The sequence below is a fragment of the Halichoerus grypus genome, chromosome 2 (assembly GCF_964656455.1).
Source record: "Halichoerus grypus chromosome 2, mHalGry1.hap1.1, whole genome shotgun sequence".
NCBI classification, from domain to species: Eukaryota; Metazoa; Chordata; class Mammalia; order Carnivora; family Phocidae; genus Halichoerus; species Halichoerus grypus.
The window spans coordinates 195,867,621-195,889,329 of record NC_135713.1 but is presented as its reverse complement, the minus strand read 5'-3'; the positions used below and the strand labels follow the sequence as shown (position 1 = coordinate 195,889,329).

General features: G+C 43.8%; 1 protein-coding gene across 1 annotated transcript in view; it reads left to right on the top strand.

Annotated features, from left to right (window-relative positions):
- The window catches only part of PITPNC1 (phosphatidylinositol transfer protein cytoplasmic 1), a 239,116-nt gene that overhangs the window by 205,288 nt on the left and 12,119 nt on the right, over window positions 1–21,709 (top strand). Inside the window, exons 7-8 of the mRNA XM_036116160.2 lie at window positions 15,835–15,990; window positions 19,427–19,490. Coding sequence (XP_035972053.1) covers window positions 15,835–15,990; window positions 19,427–19,490 — 220 coding nt within the window. The remainder of the gene's footprint in view (window positions 1–15,834; window positions 15,991–19,426; window positions 19,491–21,709) is intronic.

The window sequence follows — 21,709 nt, the reverse complement described above, 5'->3', positions numbered from 1 at the left end:
TGATGAGCTTTGCTCTTTGTTCATAAAGTAATATGTGGTCCTTGTAAAGAATTCCAACATATAAATAGGTAACATCGAAAAAACCGGTGTCCTAGGATGCCTCATCACAGAGATAGCTGTTGTTAAAGTTGGTGTTCGGATGTTTATACTTAAATGTGATGCATAAGTAATGTTATTTTATAAAGATAAGCCCACACTCTGCAACTAGACCACGCTGTACCACTTTGCAATGCGCATTTTTTCACTAACAGTGTAAGCTTGCTGTCTTCTCATGGCCACAAGCGTATCTCTAGCAGGTTTTGTAATGGCTGCGTCACGTGCCATTGTACGGTTATGCCGTATTTTTGCCTTTCCTCATTTGGTGGACATTTAGAGCGTTTCCATTCTCATGCTATTGTAGTACAATATAGCCTCTCATATGGTATCTTTTCTGTGTTGTTCAAATGTTTCTGTCGATTAAATTCGAAAAGTGAAGTTGTTGAGTCAATGGGTGTGTGGATTTCAGTCTTGCTAGATAGAACCAAGCTGCTCCCATTCCAAAACTATATTAAATTACCTTCTGACCCACACTTCCATGGGAGCAAACTGAATTTTGAAGATCAGTGAGACTGAAGAGCCGGGTAGTGAGGGCAGAGGGAATAATCCCAGTGTACATTCAAGGGTCGGTGAATAACTAACTGTCTGACCGAGGCATAAGGCCTTGAATGCCAAGCTAAGGAATTTGGATTTCATGCTGCAAGTAGCAGCGGGCTTTCAAAGCAGGGGTCACCAGCTGCCATGCAAGGTGACTCCATTCATGACCTCACCGGAAAGGCTAACTCTCTCAGGGGATGGTGAGGGCAGGCTTCTGGATGCCAGGAGGTTGGGGATCCTCCAACTTCATCAGTCTGCTTCTTTCCCTCTCCCTCTACCCCTTTCATGAACAAGTAGCCTTCAACCATTTCACCAGCAATAATATTTCATTAATGAACAGAAACTTCTGGAAGGAAAAAGCCATTAAACAGCAGTCCAGCCCTCAACAACCCTGGCTACATCATTTTTAGACCAATAATCGGCAACTCACTTCCCTAGGAACAAATAGGTAGTCTCTTTAGGATTTCTTCCAAACAAAAGAAAGCTAGGTCACCAAGTCTCACCAAAGTACCATGCCTAGTGCTGATTCTTAAAACCACTGCTATTCTTTTGGCCTAATTATGTGGAGCTACTGCAATGTTTTAAGCAAGGCCAAATTTACAAAGAAAACAATAGTGCCCAACTCCATCCGAGAGAAAAGGTTTTCAGTATTTAATTTTTCAAGAAAAAAAAAATTTAACTGCTGCAGTAATTTGCATGAATGAGGTCCCCCAGAGCTCAGTTCCCAGAGTAGTAGTTGCAGATCTTACCAATTGGATCTGGTGATGAAAGGCCAGACCAAGTAGGTCAAACAAAATTGAGGCAAATGAATTCCTAATACCAGACAAAACCAGAGATTCTAAGTCTCTGCTAGGAGTGGGGTTGCTGATTGTGGCATGGGATCATTGACTCAATAGAAAAAGTCCTTGGGGAAATGGCTCTATGTCCCAACAGGAAGGACTCATCCAAGCAAAACATCTATAAAAGGGAGAAACAGTTGGGCTTGTTGTAGAGGGATCTATGCAAGAGATAACCTCTAGAGCCTAAAGATGGGGATTCCCACCCATGCTTTCCATGTGAAAATGACTCGACCCTAAGGTAATAAGGGGCCCTTGGCTCTGCATCGCCTCCCAAGTGATTACAATCATTGCACTGCATCACCACCAATTACTGTATCTTGTGTCTCTTCCTTCCTTCAAATGAGTGGATGGAGAGGTGGGGAGATGATGGGATGGGATGGGGTGATATTATGTGAAAGGCAAGGCATTAAAATGACTAGCACAGTCCCTGGCCCATAGTAAGCATTTAATAAATGTTCCCTTCTCCTTGCTTGGGCTCTGGCGTTGAGATCTGCAGATATGTTGCTGGGATGATTGCTCACGAGAAACCATGTGTCTTCAGAAAGTGGCTGTTGTGATTGGTACTCTGGGAATCTGTTTGCCTATTGCTTTTTACTTGTTGGCATGACTGAATGGAGAAGAGAAACAGAGGGTTGGTTCCAATCACTCTAGTTCCCAAGATCGCAGAATCCTCTGTGGGTACAGCAAGCTCCTTCAGAAACTACAGCCATTTTTATTGCTGAGATTTTTCTTTTTAATGGGTTGTTATTTCTTCTGTTGTTATGTCACCTGAATTCAGAACGGCATGTGTCTCTGATACTTCACCTCTAAGAAACCTTAGAAGTTACATTTACTGTTTGTTGTGCTAACTTCGGGCTGTCTGTGGCACCGGAGTCCCAAGGTGGTGCCCAAGGCAGTTTGGGCATTCTATCATTGTCCAGCGTTCTTACCAGGTATATATATATATTTTTTTAAGATTTTATTTATTTATTTGACAGAGAGAGAGAGATATAGCGAGAGCAGGAACACAAGCAGGGGGAGTGGGAGAGGGAGAAGCAGGCTTCCCGCTGAGCAGGGAGCCCGATGTGGGGCTTGATCCCAGGACCCTGGGATCATGACCTGAGCCGAAGGCAGACGCTTAACGACTGAGCCACCGAGGCGCCCCATTACCAGGTATATTTTAGAAGAATAACATTTAAGACTTTAAAAGAAGAAAGTAGGGGCCAAAAGGCCCAAGGGTTTCAGCCAGAAGTGAACAGATGGCAACCAAGCTCTTCTTCAATTCTATCTCATGGAGAATCTCCCTCCGTACTTTCAAGAAAACAGGCTTTAAATCCACAACTTGCTCAGGACTTGGACCAGCGGCACTGGCCTCTGCTATTTTTAGTTTTATTAAATGAAAACACCAGAACTTCTTAGCCCTTAGAGCAGTGTTCCCAAATCAGGTCAGAATCACCTTGGCAGCTTTAAAAAATGCAGACATCTGGACCCTACCTAGACCTACCAAACCGGATGCAGGAAGATGGGACCCAAGGATTTATGTGTCATTGCACCAGGTTTGGGGAAATAGCCTCAGAGCAGAGCTTCCCAGTCTTTTTCATGCCGTGACACATGTGGAAAATGGTTGGGTTTGATTGGCATATCAGGAAGGAGCTCCTGGTCAGAGATAACCCACCCCCAGGGTCAGATGACCCAGTGTGCTTTCCCAGTGGCCAAGAAGAGCAGTATCCTGTCACCTCTATTATTCAAGGTAAGGCAGCTCTGCCCAAGAGAGCTCTATTTCCTGTGTTCAAGTTTTTATGCCATTTTACTGTTATTTAATTTTGTGAAGGGAAAAGGAAATAGTAAGGTAAGCCTGGAAGACTGTCTATTCCCTACTGAGGGGAGGGGTCAATGCCTTTGAATTTCATTCCATCTGTTGGGAATCTGATACCATCTGGAGAGTCACATCAACGTCTTCCTTGCCAGCCAATGGTGTTAATTATAATATACATTTGCTCAGTTTCTTCCTAAATTGCTTCTGAGCTGGGGACTGGCTTCAGATTGACCCTCATCTAAGTTAATTTCCTCCACTCTAAGACTGATCGGTGTCTGGCTCGGTCTTGTCCAAGACTTTTCCCAGCTGGCTCTCCAAGACTCTGGCTACAAGTCTGATGATGGAGGTCGTATTTTTCCTCTTGAGACGTAAGACTTGACCCAGTGATTCTCTCCTTCACTTCTTCTATTTATTCAGACTCCAAGTACAACTGTTCAGCTTCTGCTCCAAAAATATCCAGGAAAGAATACGTGCTATTAAATTGCCTATCTCCATCTTTATTTTTAAGGGGCCCAGAGAAAGACATACAATTACTAGCTCATTAACTTCGGTCTTAGAACTTTCAAGAGATCGCCTACAGAATTGCTAAACCCAGACAGAGAGGGACAAGACCTAACTTTTGAGGGGCACCTGGGTGGCACAGTTGGTTAAGTGTCTGCCTTCGGCTCAGGTCACGATCTTGGGGTCCTGGGATTGAGCCCCATGTCGGGCTCCCTGCTCAGCGGGGAGTCTGCTTCTCCCCCCTCCTGCTGCCCCTCAGCTTATGCTCTCTCTCAAATAATAAAATAAAATCTTAAAAACAAAAACAAAAACTAGCTTTTGAGAAAAGTAAGTCTTTGCTAAGTTGTTTTATTCAGTTTATCCTGACAATCCAATAGAATAGATATTGCCTCCATTTTATAAATAAGGAAACTGAGGCTCAGAGAATCTTTTTTTTTTTTTTTAAGATTTTATTTATTTATTTATTTGAGAGAGAGAGAGCGCGCAGGGGGATGGAGTAGAGGGAGAGGGAAAAGCAGACTCCATACCGAGCATAGAGCCTGACCCAGGGCTCGATCCCACGACCCCGAGATCACGACCCGACCCGAAACCAAGAGTAGGCCACCCAAGTGACTAAGCCACCCAGGTACCCCAAGGCTCAGAGAATATTACATAACTTGCTGGAAGTTTCAAGAAACCTCAATTCAGACCCCAAAGTGTCTAGCTCCAAAGAGTGAGCCTCCCCCCACCAAGCTGGTTCCTTCCAGTAGAGCTGGAGGTACAAACAACTGTTGTCTGTCTTTGAAAAACACTCGATTTGTTTCCTCCCTAAATGTACCTCATTAACCCCGAGTCTCACTGATCATATGAATGGAGAATTTGGGGGAAAGACAGGGTAAGTAGGAGAAAGGGACTTTTTAGTCCCTCTGTTAACCCTCCATAGGTTTAATGATCTGCTAGAACTCCAGTCCCCATGTTTGGGGGAAAATTGTCCTCTTTGTGGCTCTTCTAGGAAGTGGTGGACTGAAAAAAACAAACCGAGTCTGGAAAAAACAAAAACTAGCCTTCCTACAACTAGGTAATGCAGGAACCCATTAAAGAAAAAAAAATCCAAAAAAAAAATCATGGCGCCCAAAGAGACATCCCCAGACCCCAGTTTAGGAAACATTCCTTTTCTCGTCCTATCAGCATCCCCACAACAGTCTTAGAGTTAAATAACCTGCCCAGATTTACACAGGGAGTAGTTTCTACAGCAGAAATTTGAACCCAGGGGTATCTCCCAGCCTTTTGTTGCTTCCTCAGTTCTGCTCCACAGAACCTTGGACCCCACAGAGGTGCTTCTGGGTCCAGTAAACAATGAAATACATCATATCAAACAACAGAGGTTGCTATATAGCCTTAGGGATCCACTTGTCACTTTCACCTGCTTTATACATGCCTTGGGATTCCCAATAATATTATATTTGGAAAAATGAAATGGGTTCTAAAGCGAAAATAAGTTTGACATCTACGCTTTAAAAATGGAAATCCTTTAGTGCCTCCAAATTACAAATTGATTGGCTGAGTGACCATCTCTCTCTGGGTTTCTCTTTAACACTTTGGAGGTCAGGTTTCCCAAAATAATACAGTACATGAGAGGCAAGCTAGATTTAGGGACAGTTAATCCAGTGCTGATCGCTGTTGCCATGTTGCAACTCATCAAGAGTATTTGTTAGTCTATTATGAGCTTTTGATTTATCAAGCTATCTGAGGGCCAAATTGTATATCCTCGGTATGGATCAAGGCCATCCATGCTTCATAGCCTGTGTCTGAACAGCGTTGCAAAAATGAGAGTGAGCAGAAGCAATCCACAACAAGCAGCCCCAGTTCAAAGGCTGCAAACTGAGCCAAATCCAAACGCCTCAGGTTCGAGAATTTGCTAGGGATTCTCTTTTGACTTAAACTTCTCCCTCCGTCCTCACAGGCATCAGCAGTTGTCACCCTCATGGCTAGAGACTATTAAATTATTTTGTGGCTTATGCTTAAAATTTCCATTCTCATGGCCCCTCTTCAAATAGAGAGTTTTGGGGTTTTCTGGCACTGAACTATAACTGTGAGAAGGGCTCTGGACACACCCCAAAACAGCTCCCCACCACATCCCCCTTTTTCTCTGCCTTTCTACCTGTCAGTTGCACTTTATGAGTCAAGCTCCTTTAAGAGAGGCACTTTGCAGAGGACTAGCACAAATCGCTCAGTGTTTGTGGTACACTCTAGTGCCAAGAGCAAATGCTTTAAAAATAGCACTTTAGGTATTAACTGCTAACAAAGCAAGAATTGGCTGCTTGTGGCTACAATTTGCATTTGGGGTTGTTGTTTTTTTCTTTTTTTTCTTTTTTTTAAGCTGATGCCTAGCAGTTGACCTTCTAAGTAAAGTTTTAGGACAGTTCTCAAACACACTCTGAAACCTTCTTAGTTTTGTTTTGTCTTATTTCAACAGCTTTATTGAGAAAGAGTTCACATACCGTACAATCACCCATTTCAAGTAGAGAATTTGATGGGGTTTTGAATATTCACAGATATGGGCACCATCACCACACTCAAATTTAGAACATGGTCATCACCTCAAAAAGAAACCCTGTATGCTTTGGCTCTCACTCCCCTACTTTTTTACCCCCAATCCCACCCCAGCCCTAGGAAACCACTAATCTTTTTTCTCTGTAAATTTCCCATTTTGGGGTGTTTCATATGAATGGGATCCTTTAATATATGGTCTGTTGTGACTAGGGTCTTTGAAAGCTCCATACATTTTATGTGCATTCCTTTTAGGATTCCAGCTCAGGAAGTCTGGATCCAAATTCAGAGCTAAATTTTACCTGGTTGAAATGCCATTCATTGATGGGGAATGAGAATATCTGCATCCTTTTGGAGTCTTCAAGACTCCCAAGAATGCAGGGGACGCCTGGGTGGCTCAGTCGGTTAAGCGTCTGCCTGCCTTCGGCTCAGGTCATGATCCCAGGGTCCTGGGATCGAGTCCCGCGTCGGGCTCCTTGCTCGGCGGGGAGCCTGCTTCTCCCTCTGCCTGCCTCTGTCTCTCTCTCTCTGATAAATAAATAAAATCTTAAAAAAAAAAGAAAAAAAAAAGACTCCAAGAATGCGGGGGGGAAAAAAATCTGATAAGTGTTATTAGTTCATCCCTATTTTAGGATGGAGTATTATGGTTATATAATGTAACAGTTCCTAGCCAGTTACTGCATAGCCCTTTCATTTAACATTTATTGAAAACTTCTAATTTCAATTAACAGGGCAAGCCCCTGTTGGATTCAGTCCTTTGTGGTTCACACTGGAAGAATAATTAATCACAGAGACTATGTCTCGGTGAACGTTGACTAATAATATTGCTTCTGAGATGCCAGCTGAGCTCCAGCCAGGCCAAGACCTCCTGGAGGCTTCTTCTTGCACCTCCCGGGGGTGAGACGGAGTCTAACAAACGCGGGGACACAGTCTCACAAGAGCTGCACTAAATAAGAAGCCCCTTAGCTTCACCTCTGTTCTGCTTTGTCCAGGTGCAAGATAGATGAAGTCTGGAGATGTCACCGACTCTCGAGAGGGGAAGCCTTCCAAGGAAGATGTACCTGCATGGGAGGGGTGGCCAGTGTAGGGGCCAAGGGCAGGCTGCTCCAAATGTGCCACTTTGGCCTTTGATTATTTTAAAGAGAAGTTACTTAAGAGTGGGGTAACTGGGTGATGGACATTAAGGAGGGCACGTGATGTAATGAGCACTGGGTGTTAGATAAGACTGATGAATCACTGAACTCTACTTTTGAAACTAATACCTTACAGGTTAACTAATTGAATTTAAATTAAAAAAAAATTTTATTGGAGAAAAAAAAGTTACTTAAGAGGTTGGCTGTGCAAGAAGGACACTCTGGGGCACCTGGCTGGCTTAGTCAGTAGAGCATAGGACTTTTGATCTCAAGATTGTGAGTTCGAGCCCCATGTTAGGTGTAGAGATTACTTAAAAAAAATAAAATCTTAAAAAAAAAAAAAAAGGAGGACACTCAGACCCTCCTCTGTCCTCCTGAAAGCAGGAACTACACTCTCTTGTGAAAGGTACCTGCCCTGTATCAGCAGGTCGAGAGACATCCTTGTCACCAGAGATGGGAAATTCAAGGCGCAGAAAGCTCTATGGACAACCTGGTTACATTTTTACCAGTTTACTACCCCAGCCGAAATTCTGTTTAGAATGCTTTCCTAACGGAAGCTCCCAAAGTGAAGTTTTCTTGGTCCTGTCCGTTCCTCACAGGTTTATTGTCTCTTTGTCTAAAAAGTATGAAAACGGCCTACCTTGGTCATTTCTTCAGGTCTCAACATCATTATTGGCCCTCTGTGCATGCATAATAAAACTTTGGAGTTTTTTTTTTTCTCTTGTTAGATTAACAAATCTCTCTCATGTAAATTTCATTCTTCGTCCAGCTGGAAGACCTTGAAAGGTAGAGGAAGAATTTTTCCTTCCCTTCACCAGTTTGGTCTGTCTCGCCTGGGAGACAGCCCTGGCACCAGCTCACCTCCCTCCAAACAGATGGGCTTTAACTATCTATGAGGGTCCAATTTGCCATCTGCCAAGCCTGGGGAGTACCAATAGGTTCCAGAGCTAGAGCTCTCATCGTGGATGAATTTAGAAGCCCCCAGCCAGCTGTTGGGCTCTGGAAGCTATACTTGGAGCAGCCTGAGGCAAGAGCATTGCTTTCAGAGAGCTTCCCCGTCACCCAGTGGATCCACCTGCAGACAGGGTGAGGCTCAGTGCTCCATGACCCAGTGAATGTGCAGGCTACAGAAGAGTTGGTTACCGGGGACTCTGTAAGAGTTGCCTTGTGAAAATTATGACCCACTGTTATGGGTTGAATTGTGCCCCCTCCGAAAAGATATGTTGAAGTCCTAACCTCCAGTACCTGAGAGTGTAACCTTATTTAGAGATAGGGTCTTTACTGAAGAAATCGAGTTAAAATGAGGTTGAGTGGGCCCTAATCCAATATGATTGGTGTCATTATAAAAAAGACAAAGTGTGGGCAAGTGTGGAATTTGTAATATTGGAGATGAAGGTGGAGGTTTACATGCTTCATTTGAACATAGAGAAATGAAAGTTTAAAACCTAGAAACAGGGGGCGCCTGGGTGGCTCAGTCGTTAAGCGTCTGCCTTCAGCTCAGGTCATGACCCAGGGTCCTGGGATCGAGCCCCGCATCGGGCTCCCTGCTCCGCGGGAAGCCTGCTTCTCCCTCTCCCACTCCCCCTGCTTGTGTTTCCTCTCTTGCTGTGTCTCTCTCTGTCAAATAAATAAAAAAAAACTTTAAAAAATAAAAAATAAAATAAAATAAAATAAAACCTAGAAACAGGGGCGCCTGGGTGGCTCAGTTGTTAAGCGTCTGCCTTCGGCTCAGGTCATGATCTCAGGGTCCTGGGATCGAGCCCCGCATTGGGCTCCCTGCTCAGTGGGGAGCCTGCTTCTCCCTCTCCCACTCCCCCTGCTTGTGTTCCCTCTCTCACTGTGTCTCTCTCTGTCAAATAAATAAATAAAATCTTTAAAAAAATAAAAAATAAAAAAATAAAACCTAGAAACAATCTAGGTCTTTTATAAAGAATGACGTAAATCATATAACAGAGCTTGAGTCAGGACCAAAATAGTTCAAAAGCTGTAGAAACACAAACCAGAAATTTATTTAAAAATGTAAAAGGTCAGATGAAAGGTCAACTCATGTGTGAATGGGGCAATTTAGATATTTATGTTCACAAACTCAAGTGAGAAAAATGAGAGTTGAAGAAAATGATTTCAAGTGGAATGGATATGGGCGTGAGGGATTCATGGGCACGGGTGGGGGAAGGGTAGAACAGGACCAGGGAGAAAGGTTTGCAGTGACCAGAATATCTCAGATAAGACCCAGTGGTTTGATTTTTTTTTTTTTTTCCCATCTTCTCATAAAGGCATTCAGCTGGATGTTCATCTTGAGTTTTGATTAAAGGAGTCCTCTGGTAAATCCTCTCCCTTACCTCCCTCCCTCTCTTTGAAAGTGTATCCCTAATTATAGGCCATGTATAAGATTTACTAGATGAAATCAGCAGCTGTAGATAGGACACCAGACTTGCAAAAAAATCAACCCACTGTTACCATAAAAAGCCCAATTGTGAATTGCTTCTTTGGCATCTGGCTATAACAAAAACACCCTTTGCTATTTAACATTAAAAGTAAACATAGTAGAAAGAACATTGGCCTAGAATCAGGGGAGCCTGGGATTCTAGTCCCCTCCCTGTTACCTAGTGCTTCTGTGGTATGATCAGGACCGACACATAGATTTTAGCATCTGCATAGTTTTTGCTGTGAAGACAATTACTTTTCCGGTCTTATTCAGAGCTGATGTTTGCAGTGAGGCCCCGTCATTCTTAACTGTTTTGGAAATGTGATCCACCAGTGTTCCATGTTTAATATTGCAGAGTCTTGTTTTTATTTCTTGAGAATCTTGAACCTGGAGTGTATATGAAGATTCTGGAATAGGTGCTATTTCAAACTCAGGAGTGGTGGGCCCAAGAAACAAGCTGAGGCTCGTCCATGAATCAGGGTGGAGTACAGCCAGATGGCCCAGAGGCCTCCCATCTTCAGGCCTCTCTCACACCCCCTGCACAGGACCCCAGAGGCATGGAGGCAGCTCAGACCACAGCCCGTCCATGGCTTTTACTTCCTTTCTCCACTTTCTGTGTCTGGCCCCTTGCTCTGTTTGCCGGCTCCTTTGTCTCCTACACGTCTGGGTTACTGGGAGTTTTGCCCTCCTGCTTTCCTCTGCTGGCCGGCTCTGGAATTGTCCTTTGTTTACGTACTTGCTAACTCAAAAAGACAATCTCCTCTCAGGGTCTCAAGGGTTTGCCCATACATATTCTGGTCAGCCAAAGCATGGAGGCCATGTCTTCTGAGGTTCAAGATAGTTACTGTCCACGTGCTGATAATAGTACTTCTCATGTGCCTATTGTTGGAAAGTCAGTAGGAAGATGGGGAAAGAAACCAACCTTCCCTGTTTAACTCCAACCCCTACATTTGAACTCACATGAACTGCTTGGCAGCTGTAAATTTCCTTCTTTGTGACTTTCAGGCATGTGGTTTATTGTATGAACTTCTGGTGTGTTCTGTAAAAAAAACCCAAAACAGCATTCATTCTTTTCATCGATGGTGAACCCAGTGATGGCACCTGTTTTGTAATCCATGTGGTGCATCTATTTTGTTATCTCTTGCTAAGGAACCATCCACCCCAGAATTTAGTGGCTTAATTGTTTACAACGGTGCATTACTTCTCACAATTCTGCAACTTCGACTAGGCTTAGCTGGGCAGATCTTCTGTTCCTCATTGCATATGTTTGGACTGAAATACCAGATTTGACCTGTTCACTCCCATGCCTGGCTTCTCAGCTGGAGCGGGCGAGCACCTCTCCCCAAGGCTAGCTTGGGCTTCCTCCCAGCATGGTGGCCTCAGGGTAATCAGACCAGACTTTTTACATTGTGTCACAATTCTGGCTTCTAGCTTCCTTTAGAGGCCTGAACTGACACAGTATCTTTTCTGCCATTTGCAATTGGCCAAAGCAAGCTCTAGGTCACGCAAGGTTTGAAGTCAGGGGAGGTAGCCTCCAACTCCTAGTGAGGGGAACAGCATACTGGCACAGAAAGGGAAGGAATTGATGGAGGCCATCTTTGGAGATTTTCTACTGTAGTCTCCCTGGTGCTACACCTTGATTTATTGGTCTTCTCTTTTTATTCTTTTTTTTTTTTTAAGATTTTATTTATTTATTTGAGAGAGAGAGAATGAGAGAGAGCACATGAGAGGGGGGAGGGTCAGAGGGAGAAGCAGACTCCCTGCCGAGCAGGGAGCCCGATGCGGGACTCGATCCAGGGACTCCAGGATCATGACCTGAGCCGAAGGCAGTCGCTTAACCAACTGAGCCACCCAGGCGCCCCTCTCTTTTTATTCTTAATGGCATTATAGGATATAGGAACATGGGGGTAGGCCAGCCTTAGTCCCATGGCCTTAAACTGTCAAATCTTTTTTACCAGTAACTCCAGGGTGCTTTGGAAAGGCATTCGTGTCTCTGCCCTAGGCTGCGGGATTGCACGTGTTCCTCGGATGCTTCTGTGGCTGCTTTAGGAAGTACAATAATAGTTAACATCACTTGAGCACTTGCCATGAGCCGGAGCCTGTGCTTGTTCCTTTTTCATGTATCCTGTTATTAAATTAACATAATCTTTCCAGGCCTGTGCATATCATTTCAGTGGTAGTTTCTGGGTTGATTCAGGTGCTAAAAATCCAGCATGACAACACTGGTGCCAAAGGTTCGAAAATGCTACCCATACTCAAGTTGCCAGCCCCTCACTTCATAGAGCACTCACTCCCCTGGGATACTTAGGATGCACTCTCTTTTCCTTCTTCTCTTTCAGAATCTCTTTTGTCAATTTGGTATTCCATTAATTATTTATTTGTCCCACTCTGGTCCCTTCTACCCCCAGGTCCAATGTCTTCCATTGCAACCAGTGCAAATGAGGGACCCTGGGGGAAGGTCAGGGAACGGAAAGGAGAGCTGAGTTGGTTCTGAGTGGAAAGAAATGCTCTGTGACCACACACAGACCACACCTTCCAGGCCACACACACACACACACACACACACACACACAGAGCGGCTGCCTTCCCACACCTTTCCAGGGCAAAAAAACCAGGTCGAGGGAGAGCATAATGTAATACCTGGTTCTCTACTGTGCCTACATTGCACATTCAGTAAACTAGAATAATGACAGTAAGTAGGATAATGACTATTATAATATTATTTTACGCAGGTAAATCAGCAAACTCGGAACTAGTAAACACCCTGAGAAATCCTACCAAGGTCTCACATAGTGTGTTTTTATATTGCATTTGTGTATTTTTCACAGCTTTATTGTTATATAATTTGCATAACATAAAGTTCACCCATTTAAATTTTAGCATATTTACAGAGTTGTAAGCCATCACCTTAAATCTAATTTTAGAGCATTTTCATCATCCCCAAAAGAAACTGTTTCCATAGTAGTCATTCTCCTCACCACCCCACTCCCCAGCCTTGGGCCACTACTCTACCTTTTTTCTCCGTGGATTTGTCTACTCTGGATATTTCATGTAAATGGAATTACAGAATGTGGCCTTTGGTGACTGGCTTCTTTCACTCAGCATAATGTTTTTTGACATTCATTGGTGCTAGAGCATGGATCAATACTTCATTCCTTTTAATGGCTGAGTAATCCTCCATTGTATGGATGGACCACATTTTGTGTATGCATTCATCGGTTAATGGACATTGGGTTGTTTTTGATTTTTTGCTATTATGAATTTGAACATTCGTATACAAGTTTTCATGGACATAGGTTTCAGTTCTCTTGGGTAGGTATCTTGGAGTGGAATTGCTGGGCCACATGGTCACTTTGTTTGACCTTTTGAGGGACTACCCAATTGTTTTTCAAAGTGGCTGCACTATTTTTCTTTCCCATCAGCAGTGTGTGAAGGTTCTAATTTTTTCACATCCTTGCCAATGGTTGTAATGATGCACATAGCAATTTTAACCTGTCTTTCACTTAAGGATTTACCCAAATGTAGCTAAATTCTGGTGCTCAGCCATGTGTGTGTGATGGGTCTAAATAGAGTTGAGGCATTCATTCAACAAACATTTACTCAGCATCTGTTATGTACCAGGATCATGGCCATTCAAGATGATTTTGGTCTTGTGGAGATGGACAAGCACACCGATGATGAGAGTCCTGCCCACCTGCCAGGTTCATGGCAGAAGAGGCTTTGGAAGCATAAAGGAGGAGCATTCATTCTGCAGTACACAGGACAGGATTCTGGGAGGGGGGGATGCTCATGTCTTAAAGTCTTAAGAAGACTTTTTTTTTTTAAGATTTTATTCATTTATTTGACAGAGAGAGTGAGAGAACACAAGCAGGGGGAACAGTAGAGGGAGAGGGAGAAGCAGGCTCCCAGCTGAGTAGGGAGCCCAACGTGGGGCTCTATCCCTGGACCCTGCGATCATGACCTGAGCCGAAGGCAAATGCTTTACCATCTGAGCCACCCAGGCATCCCAAGTCTTAAGAAGTCTTAAAGAAAGAAAAGAAGGGGCGCCTGGGTGGCTCAGTTGTTAGGCGTCTGCCTTCGGCTCAGGTCATGATCCCAGGGTCCTGGGATTGAGCCCCACATCGGTCTCCCTGCTCTGCGGGAAGCCTGCTTCTCCTTCTCCCACTCCCCCTGCTTGTGTTCCCTCTCTCGCTGTGTCTCTCTCTGTCAAAAAAATAAATCTTTAAAAAAAAAGAAGAGTCAGGCAAAGTGGAGGAGTTGGCTGGGGAGAAGGAATTTCAGGAAGAACTAACACTTGCCTAGAAGGTTCTAGAGCTTCGGAGCATGGGGATGCAGGAGCTTTGTAAGGCTGAAGGGAAAGGTTGTGGCTTATGGTGGGATAGTGGTCCAGAAAAGATGCTAGAAAGCTAGGCAAGAACATAAACACCTTGTACTTCATGCCAGGCGTTTTAATATTATCCTGAAGTCATGGTGCTATAGATGGATTTTGAGGAAGGCAGCAATGGGATTGGGTCTTCATTTGGGAGGTCACCCCAGCAGCAAGGTAGGGAATGTCAGCTAGAGGGATAGATAACGGGGGTGGGGAGGCTGAGGGCTCTGCCTGGATGTCATGAAGGCCTAGCCTCAGCCTCGTGTGGAAGTTGGTCTTAGGGGGTGTGCCGTGTTTTCTGGGGGAGCTGCAGTTGTATAAGAGGCCACCCCAGCCAAAGGCCCTTCCACAAGAGGCAGGTCTGTAAGGGAAGGCAGGGCAGCCTGCAAGCCCCTCAGAGCCTCAGCCGGACCCCAGTGAATAAAGGTCTTTGGTTGTAAGCACCCTGCTTTCACCTGCTAGGCCTACCCCTGAGGCACAGTCTGGGCTGAGTTAAAAGGGCAGGGGCAGTCCGAGCTAATCCAGTAACGTGTCTCAGACCACCTCTCTTCCTGCACAGGGTTCCCGGGTCTCACTTGTGGGGGAGACCCCCATTCTGCTTCATCTTGTGACCTCTGCTGTGTTTGGGAGGCTCTTTCCCTCCAAAGTCCTACATCCCCCTCAACGGGGTCAGGGTTGTGGTAGAAGGCCCCCATACAGAGCTGGACAGCAGTCCCCAGGGCCAAGTCTTCTTGATGTTAATGAAAATTACCTTATAGGGGCGCCTGGGTGGCTCAGTCGTTGAGCCTCTGCCTTCGGCTCAGGTCATGATCCCAGGGTCATGGGATCGAGCCCCGCATTGGGCTCCCTGCTCAGTGGGGATTCTGCTTCTCTATGCCCTTCTCCCTCTGCCCCTCTCCCCACTCATGCTCTCTCTCTCAAATAAATAAATAAAATCTTAAAAAAAAAAGGAAATTACCTTATACATAAATTTTTTAAATTGTACACATTGTACACCTTAAACTTACACAATGTTATGTGTTAATAAAGCAAAGCTGGAAAAATAAATAATATTTTTAAATGTATATATGCGTTTCTCCTACTTTATTAAATCATACACTCCTTTTGCGGTATCGAGCCCCGCATCAGGCTCCCTGCTCGGCCGGGAAGCCTGCTTCTCCCTCTCCTACTCCCCCTGCTTGTGTTCCCTCTCTCGCTGTGTCTCTCTCTGTCAAATAAATAAATAAAATCTTAAAAAAATATAAATAAAAATTAAAAATAAATAAGTCACGTTTTTGACACGTGAATAGACGAGCTATCGTTTTAGCATTTATTTACATTGCAGAGTCCCTTTCTGATTGAGATGTATATAATTCACCCTTTTAATTAAGTGTACAATTCAGGGGTTTTTAGTATATTCACAAAAGCGATGCAGCTCCCACCACTATCTAATTCCAGAATATTTTCATCACCCCAACAGGAACCCTTTTATCATTAGTAGTCACCCCAGCCCCTGGCAACCACTAATCTTGCTGTCTGTACGGATTTGCCCATTCTGGACATTTCCTCTAAATGATGGTTAAACTTTTAAGTTACCATTTCTTTGATATGTTGTTGTTTTTTTTTTCCAGGATCCCAAGCACTTCAAGTCAGAGAAGACAGGACGGGGACAATTAAGGGAAGGTTGGAGAGATAGTCATCAACCCATCATGTGTTCCTACAAGCTGGTGACCGTGAAGTTCGAGGTCTGGGGGCTTCAGACCAGAGTGGAACAATTTGTGCACAAGGTAAGTGAACGAATGGCAGTTCCTGGACTGGGGACACAGTGACTGTCTTTACTGTAAGCTGGAGTGCACGACATACAACACACGCCCACTACTGAGCCAACATGACATCACTGTATCTGGAAAACACTGTTTTTGTGAAAATGCACTTTACATACAGGTTTAATTTATGCTTTGTACCTCATTTCTCATTCTGTGACCTCTACATCTATTGGGTGAGTATATTCAGGAAGTTAGACTTTCAATACTAAATACTTTTTCCCTTTGGCATCAGGCTAATCTAGTTGCAGACAGAAGTACTTGTACTTGGTACTCGGGTACTTGGGTTCCGGGCAGAGGCACAGGGCTGATGTGTGTGTACGGCCCCCAAGCTAATTGTCACTCAAAAGATCCTGCAAATATAGGGGCGCCTGGGTGGCTCGGTTGGTTAAGTGTCTGACTCTTGATTTCGGCTCAGGTCAATGATCTCAGGGTTGTGAGATCGAGCCCCACATCAGGCTCCGTCCTGGGCGTGAAGGCTGCTTAAGATTCTCTCTTTTCCTCTTCCTCTGCACCTCCCTCCCTGCTCATGTGCTCTCTCCCTCTCTCGCAAAACAAAACAAAAAAGATCCTGCAAATATAGATACCTAAGGTAAGACACCCCAAGAGACAAAATAAGAAATCCCAGTGGTCCTTTAGATGGTGCACCTCAGTATTTCTGGTCATTTAATAATTCTGTTACCAAAGAATTATTAACAACCTCAAAACACAGATTTCGATTGAATACCCACTTTAGCTAAACATGTTTATTTTGTCGCAGGAACAAGACTTAGTGATGATTTAAGTTTGTTAGGGGCTTCTGACATGACTCTTACCCTCATGGAAACAAATGGAAAATGCAATGTTGAGCATTGCCCTTTGTAACGCCTCCCATTTTCATAAAAATAAATACTCCCCGAGTTGTCTCTACATTCCAGATAAGCTGGATATCTGTTTATTTTTCCACTTAAAAACTGATAAAAAATAGCTTTCTGAAATTCTTTCAGGGGCCCTGTAATTTAACCGTTATGCACTGAGCTTTGTGTTACTTAGATGGATTTGTCTACTAAGATTGGTGGCAAATTGGCAATAAAATGTATAAAGTTTTGAGGTCCAAGGAATAGATGGAACTTTGGCTCATGATAATAGCAAACTCTAGAACATATTTGAGAGCTTTGGTGTTTTCTTAAACAGAGAAGTGTGTCGATCTGCTCCTTTGCTGCACTCCAGAACCCATTCTGCCCACCCAGAAGCAGGAGCCGAGTGAAACACATGGAAATCAAGTTTGGGGGGACCACCTGTTTCCCTGTGTCCCAAGTTATTAAGCACAAAGATGCTCCCAGATCTTCCAGCCTCAGCTCTGTGTTTGGCTTAGGCTGTATCTTCCTTGACTTCCTGTAACATCTACCCCACCGTATTTTTTTTTAAGATGTAATTTGTTTATTTTAGAGAGAGAGAGAGAGTAGGAGGGGAGGGGCAGAGGGAGAGAGAGTCCCAAGCAGAGTCCACACCGAGCGCAGAGCCTGACAGAGGGCTTAAGCCCATGAACCTGAGATCTGAGCCGAAACCAAAAGTCAGACGCTTAACTGACTGAGCCACTCAGGCACCCCACCCCCTCTTATTTTTTAACCCAAAATGATCTCTTACTAGGCCACTATATAGTGCACTTAGCATGTCCTCCTTTCACAAAGCCTATTTAGATTGCTGTAGGGCTCACTGTGTTTCTTTTCTCGCAGGTGACTTTGGCTAGTTTTGAGGTTCTGTTTCTTTAAAATACCTGTAGGAATTATGCTCTAGGAAAAGGCCTTCCTATTGCCCATTTCCAAATATAAGGAAGTGTTATCAACGCCCCCAAAACACACCTGCTCTGGCACATGAGTTGCTAATGAGTATACGAGGCTAGTATTTGCATGGTTTTAAAGTACCAGGGACGTCTTTATCTGAACACCTTTGTTTTTTAAGAATCTATTCACAGTTAAGGGGGAAAAAAAATGTTCGAAAGCGAACCATTAGCACATTATTGAATTCTTGTTTCCAGCAGACAGCTGTGTTGTGCTTAATGTAATAGGGTATATTTTACTGATGCCCCGATGCTGTTCTTTTCATTTCCATGAATTTAACACAGTCAGCATTCAAGTGGGTATGGTTTCATGTTGTTTCTTATTTTCATGACATACTTCCTCCTTCCACATCATAAAAGCTTCACTAGATATCCAGAGGCGTGGAGAAGTAAACACATCATTATAAATGCTTCCCTTGTTTCTGCAAATTCACCAGATTAAAATCTTTCATTTACTGAAACGTGCTTGAACCTTTCACAAAAGGTTTTTGACAATTGCTAGATTTGTTTGGCAGGAAGAAAGGAATGTTGAAGGGAGCGCATGAGTATCCAAGAAACGTAACACGGCATATTTATAGAGGACACCAAGAATACCATAAAATCAAGGCACATGAACAGCGTTACACACACACACAAACCATGGATCTTTCTTAGTCTCCTAGGGCCATTATGTGTCACCATAAGAAACAATTTCATTCCTTTTGTCTCTATTTGTCTCTTAGCATTCCCATTATGTTCTATGCTAGTTGAGGTCTCTATTTTATTTCTGTCTGTAATAGTTGACTAAACTGCTTTTTTCCCCCGTCTACTACATGAAAGTCACGCCCAAAAAGATATTTACTTATCTTGTAACCCACACCTTCAAATATTAAAAAAAAATTTTGACCAATATTTAGGATATTTCATCAGAGAAGACTAAGTGCTCTTTGCTTAGAAGTCACTTGCTACCCAGAAAAGCATTCTAGATTTCCAACATTCATGACCTCTTAGCAATAGTGAGAGACACCCTCCCACAAATGAAAAGTTGAACCTGTTTCAGGTAAAGGAAGAGGGGACGCCTGGGTGGCTCAGTCGTTTAAACATCTGCCTTCGGCTCGGGTCATAATCCCAGGGTCCTGGGATAGAGTCCCGTGTCAGGCTCCCTGCTCAGTGGGGGGTCTGCTTCTTCCTCTCCCACTGCCCTTCCCCATGCTTGTGCTCTCTCCCTCTCAGATAAATAAATTAATTAATTTTTAAAAAAAGATAAATGAAGAGAAAAAGCTCCAGGTGGTTAGCCTAGAGATTCAGTCCAGTCATTGCTGTGTGCCTGCCAACCAGTTGTGTTTAGTGTGTACCCACTCCCAGTCCAACTTTCAATTAAGATGAAGAGATTAATTTACAGCAAGTGTAGCACGCCATGAAAGGGCTGAGCAGGTGAGTGAGCCCATGATCTGTGTATGTGAGACTGTATTTGCCATCACATGGACAGAGGGATGGAGAAATTTATAATTGCCAGGATTCCTAGGATTGGGAACAATCTATTTTCCAGGTAGTTTTCATCAAACGTGGTATTATTTCAACTTCCTTCTTTTACTTTTCTAGGTGGTCCGGGATATTCTGCTGATTGGACATAGACAGGCTTTTGCATGGGTTGATGAGTGGTATGGTAAGTCAACTTCCCCAAAATAACTTCCAGAACAACTTCATAACCTGTTGATTTGGGCTTCAGTCCCTCTGGCTTCAAATGCTACCTAAAAAGACAACAAAGGCAGGACTCTTGCCCCCTGAAGTAGAAATAGCACTGTCTGTGGAACATGATGGGGGAGAATGTAATGATAGAAGCTTTGTCTAAAATAACCATAATACAGCTGACCCTTAAGCAACATGGGTTTGAACTGTGTAAATCCACTTATATGCAGATTTTTTTCAGTAAGTATAGTACTATAAATGTGTTTTCCTTATGATTTTCTTTTTTTCCTCTTCCTTGTGATTTTCTTAATAATATTTTCTTTTCTCTAGCTTGCTTCATTGTAAGAATGTAGAATTGATTACATAGAGTGTACAAAATATGTGTTAATCCATTGCTTATGTTATCAGTGAGGCTTCCGGTCAACAGTGGGCTATAAAATAGTTAAGTTTTGGGGGAGTCAGAAGTGATACATGGATTTTCAGTTCGGTGGGGGAGAGGGTGTGTGTTGGCGTCCCTAACGCTCTCATTGTTGAAGGGTCAGCCGTACTTTGTTCTTCACTAATAAGTTGGACCTCAGTATGTTTGATCCTGGCATACCTGATAACACAGGGCTCCAGAATTCTCTCTTGGATGGGTTTCAAGCCCATCCTAATTTATCCCAAACTTTGATTCAAGATCAAAACTGTCTGAAGCATCATATCAAGTAAAAGCAGTCCTTTGATTCAGAGAACACTTGAAACACCCCCTCACCAAAAACATGAGGATTCTGCAAGAATTCAAAGGCAGAGGCATATAGGTGCCCCTTCATCCTAACTGAGACTGTGTGGCTCCTTCCTTCCTCCCTCCCTCCCTCCCTCCCTCCCTCCCTCCCTCCCTCCCTTCCTTCCTTCCTTCCTTCCTTCCTTCCTTCCTTCCCTCCCTCCCTCCCTTCCTTCCTCTTTCTTTCTTTCTTTCTTTCTTTTTTTTTTTTTTCACGATTTGGGAGGAGTAAAACAAGTTCTGCACATTTCCAATAAATGAAGATCAGGTTTGCTTCATCCCATGATGGATGGACCACCCTTTCCAGATCCTCAGGCACTGTTGCTTGGTCCACACAAATCTCTTACATTCCAGAATCAGTTGTCAGAGGCCAGTGTCCTTGACTATAAATAGAAACGAACACATCCAGTTGGTGACTTGGGTTGGATCTGATCGTCTAATGAAATGCCCTCCTCCTTGGCCTCTCCCTAAGTCACATTGAATTTGTTCCGAGTGTAACCTAGATTGCATTTTGGTGCTTTTCTGTCATTGTTCCAGCAATCCCTCCTTCCCTCTTAGCAGCAGGTATCACATTTAAAGTGAAAAGCTACATTGGACTGAACGGGTAAAGACAATGATGTTGTTAGCTATTTCTGGGCCACACTTAAAAGACGTGGTTCTGGAGGGGTGTGTTTTTTTGTTTGTTTGTTTGTTTGGGGTTTTTGTTTTGTTTTGTTGCATTTTTCCCAGATCCGCATCTTCAAAGAGCACATGCATCTCCTTGGGTTTGTCCAAAGGCAGACCTCTGGAAGAGATTTCTTTTGAAAGATCGTCATTTCTTTCTTACACCGCCAGCCCCCCACGGCCCCCCAAGACGCTGCTTGCAGGCAGCAGGTACCCTGGCTTGCCACATTTTCATGACGTCTCCCATAGTTGTCTTTGTGAGGCAGGTAGGGGAGAGTCTGCTGTGATGACTTCCCCTGATGAAACAAATCTTTCTGGTTGGTTTTTGTTTGTTTGTTTTTCCCCAGGGGAGCTTTTCTCAGATTCTTAGAAAGGGAGCAGAGACCTTAAGAACTACTGGTCTCTCCCAACTTGGGCTCCTCTAAGCTCATGGTGTCCTTGCCACCAACACTAAGGGAATATCAAAAGGATATTCAAAAATTAAATTGGCAAGTGAATGGGCCAAGAATCTGCCACTTTGAAGACCAAGAGACAGGGCACTTTAATAGATTTCTCTCTAGAGCCAGAATGCCATAGAGGACTTTCCAGAAAAGGCAGCATCAGAAAGGGTAGCTGGTTCCTGATTAAGAGGACAAAACACTGCAAGCCTGTTGATCAGAAAAGAGGGTTTGAGCAGAGGCAAGATATAGAAAAAAAGAAAAAAAACGTGGATGGGCATCCAGTAAGTGAATAGCTCGGGTACAAAAAATGGAAGCCGACTCTTTTCTTTCACA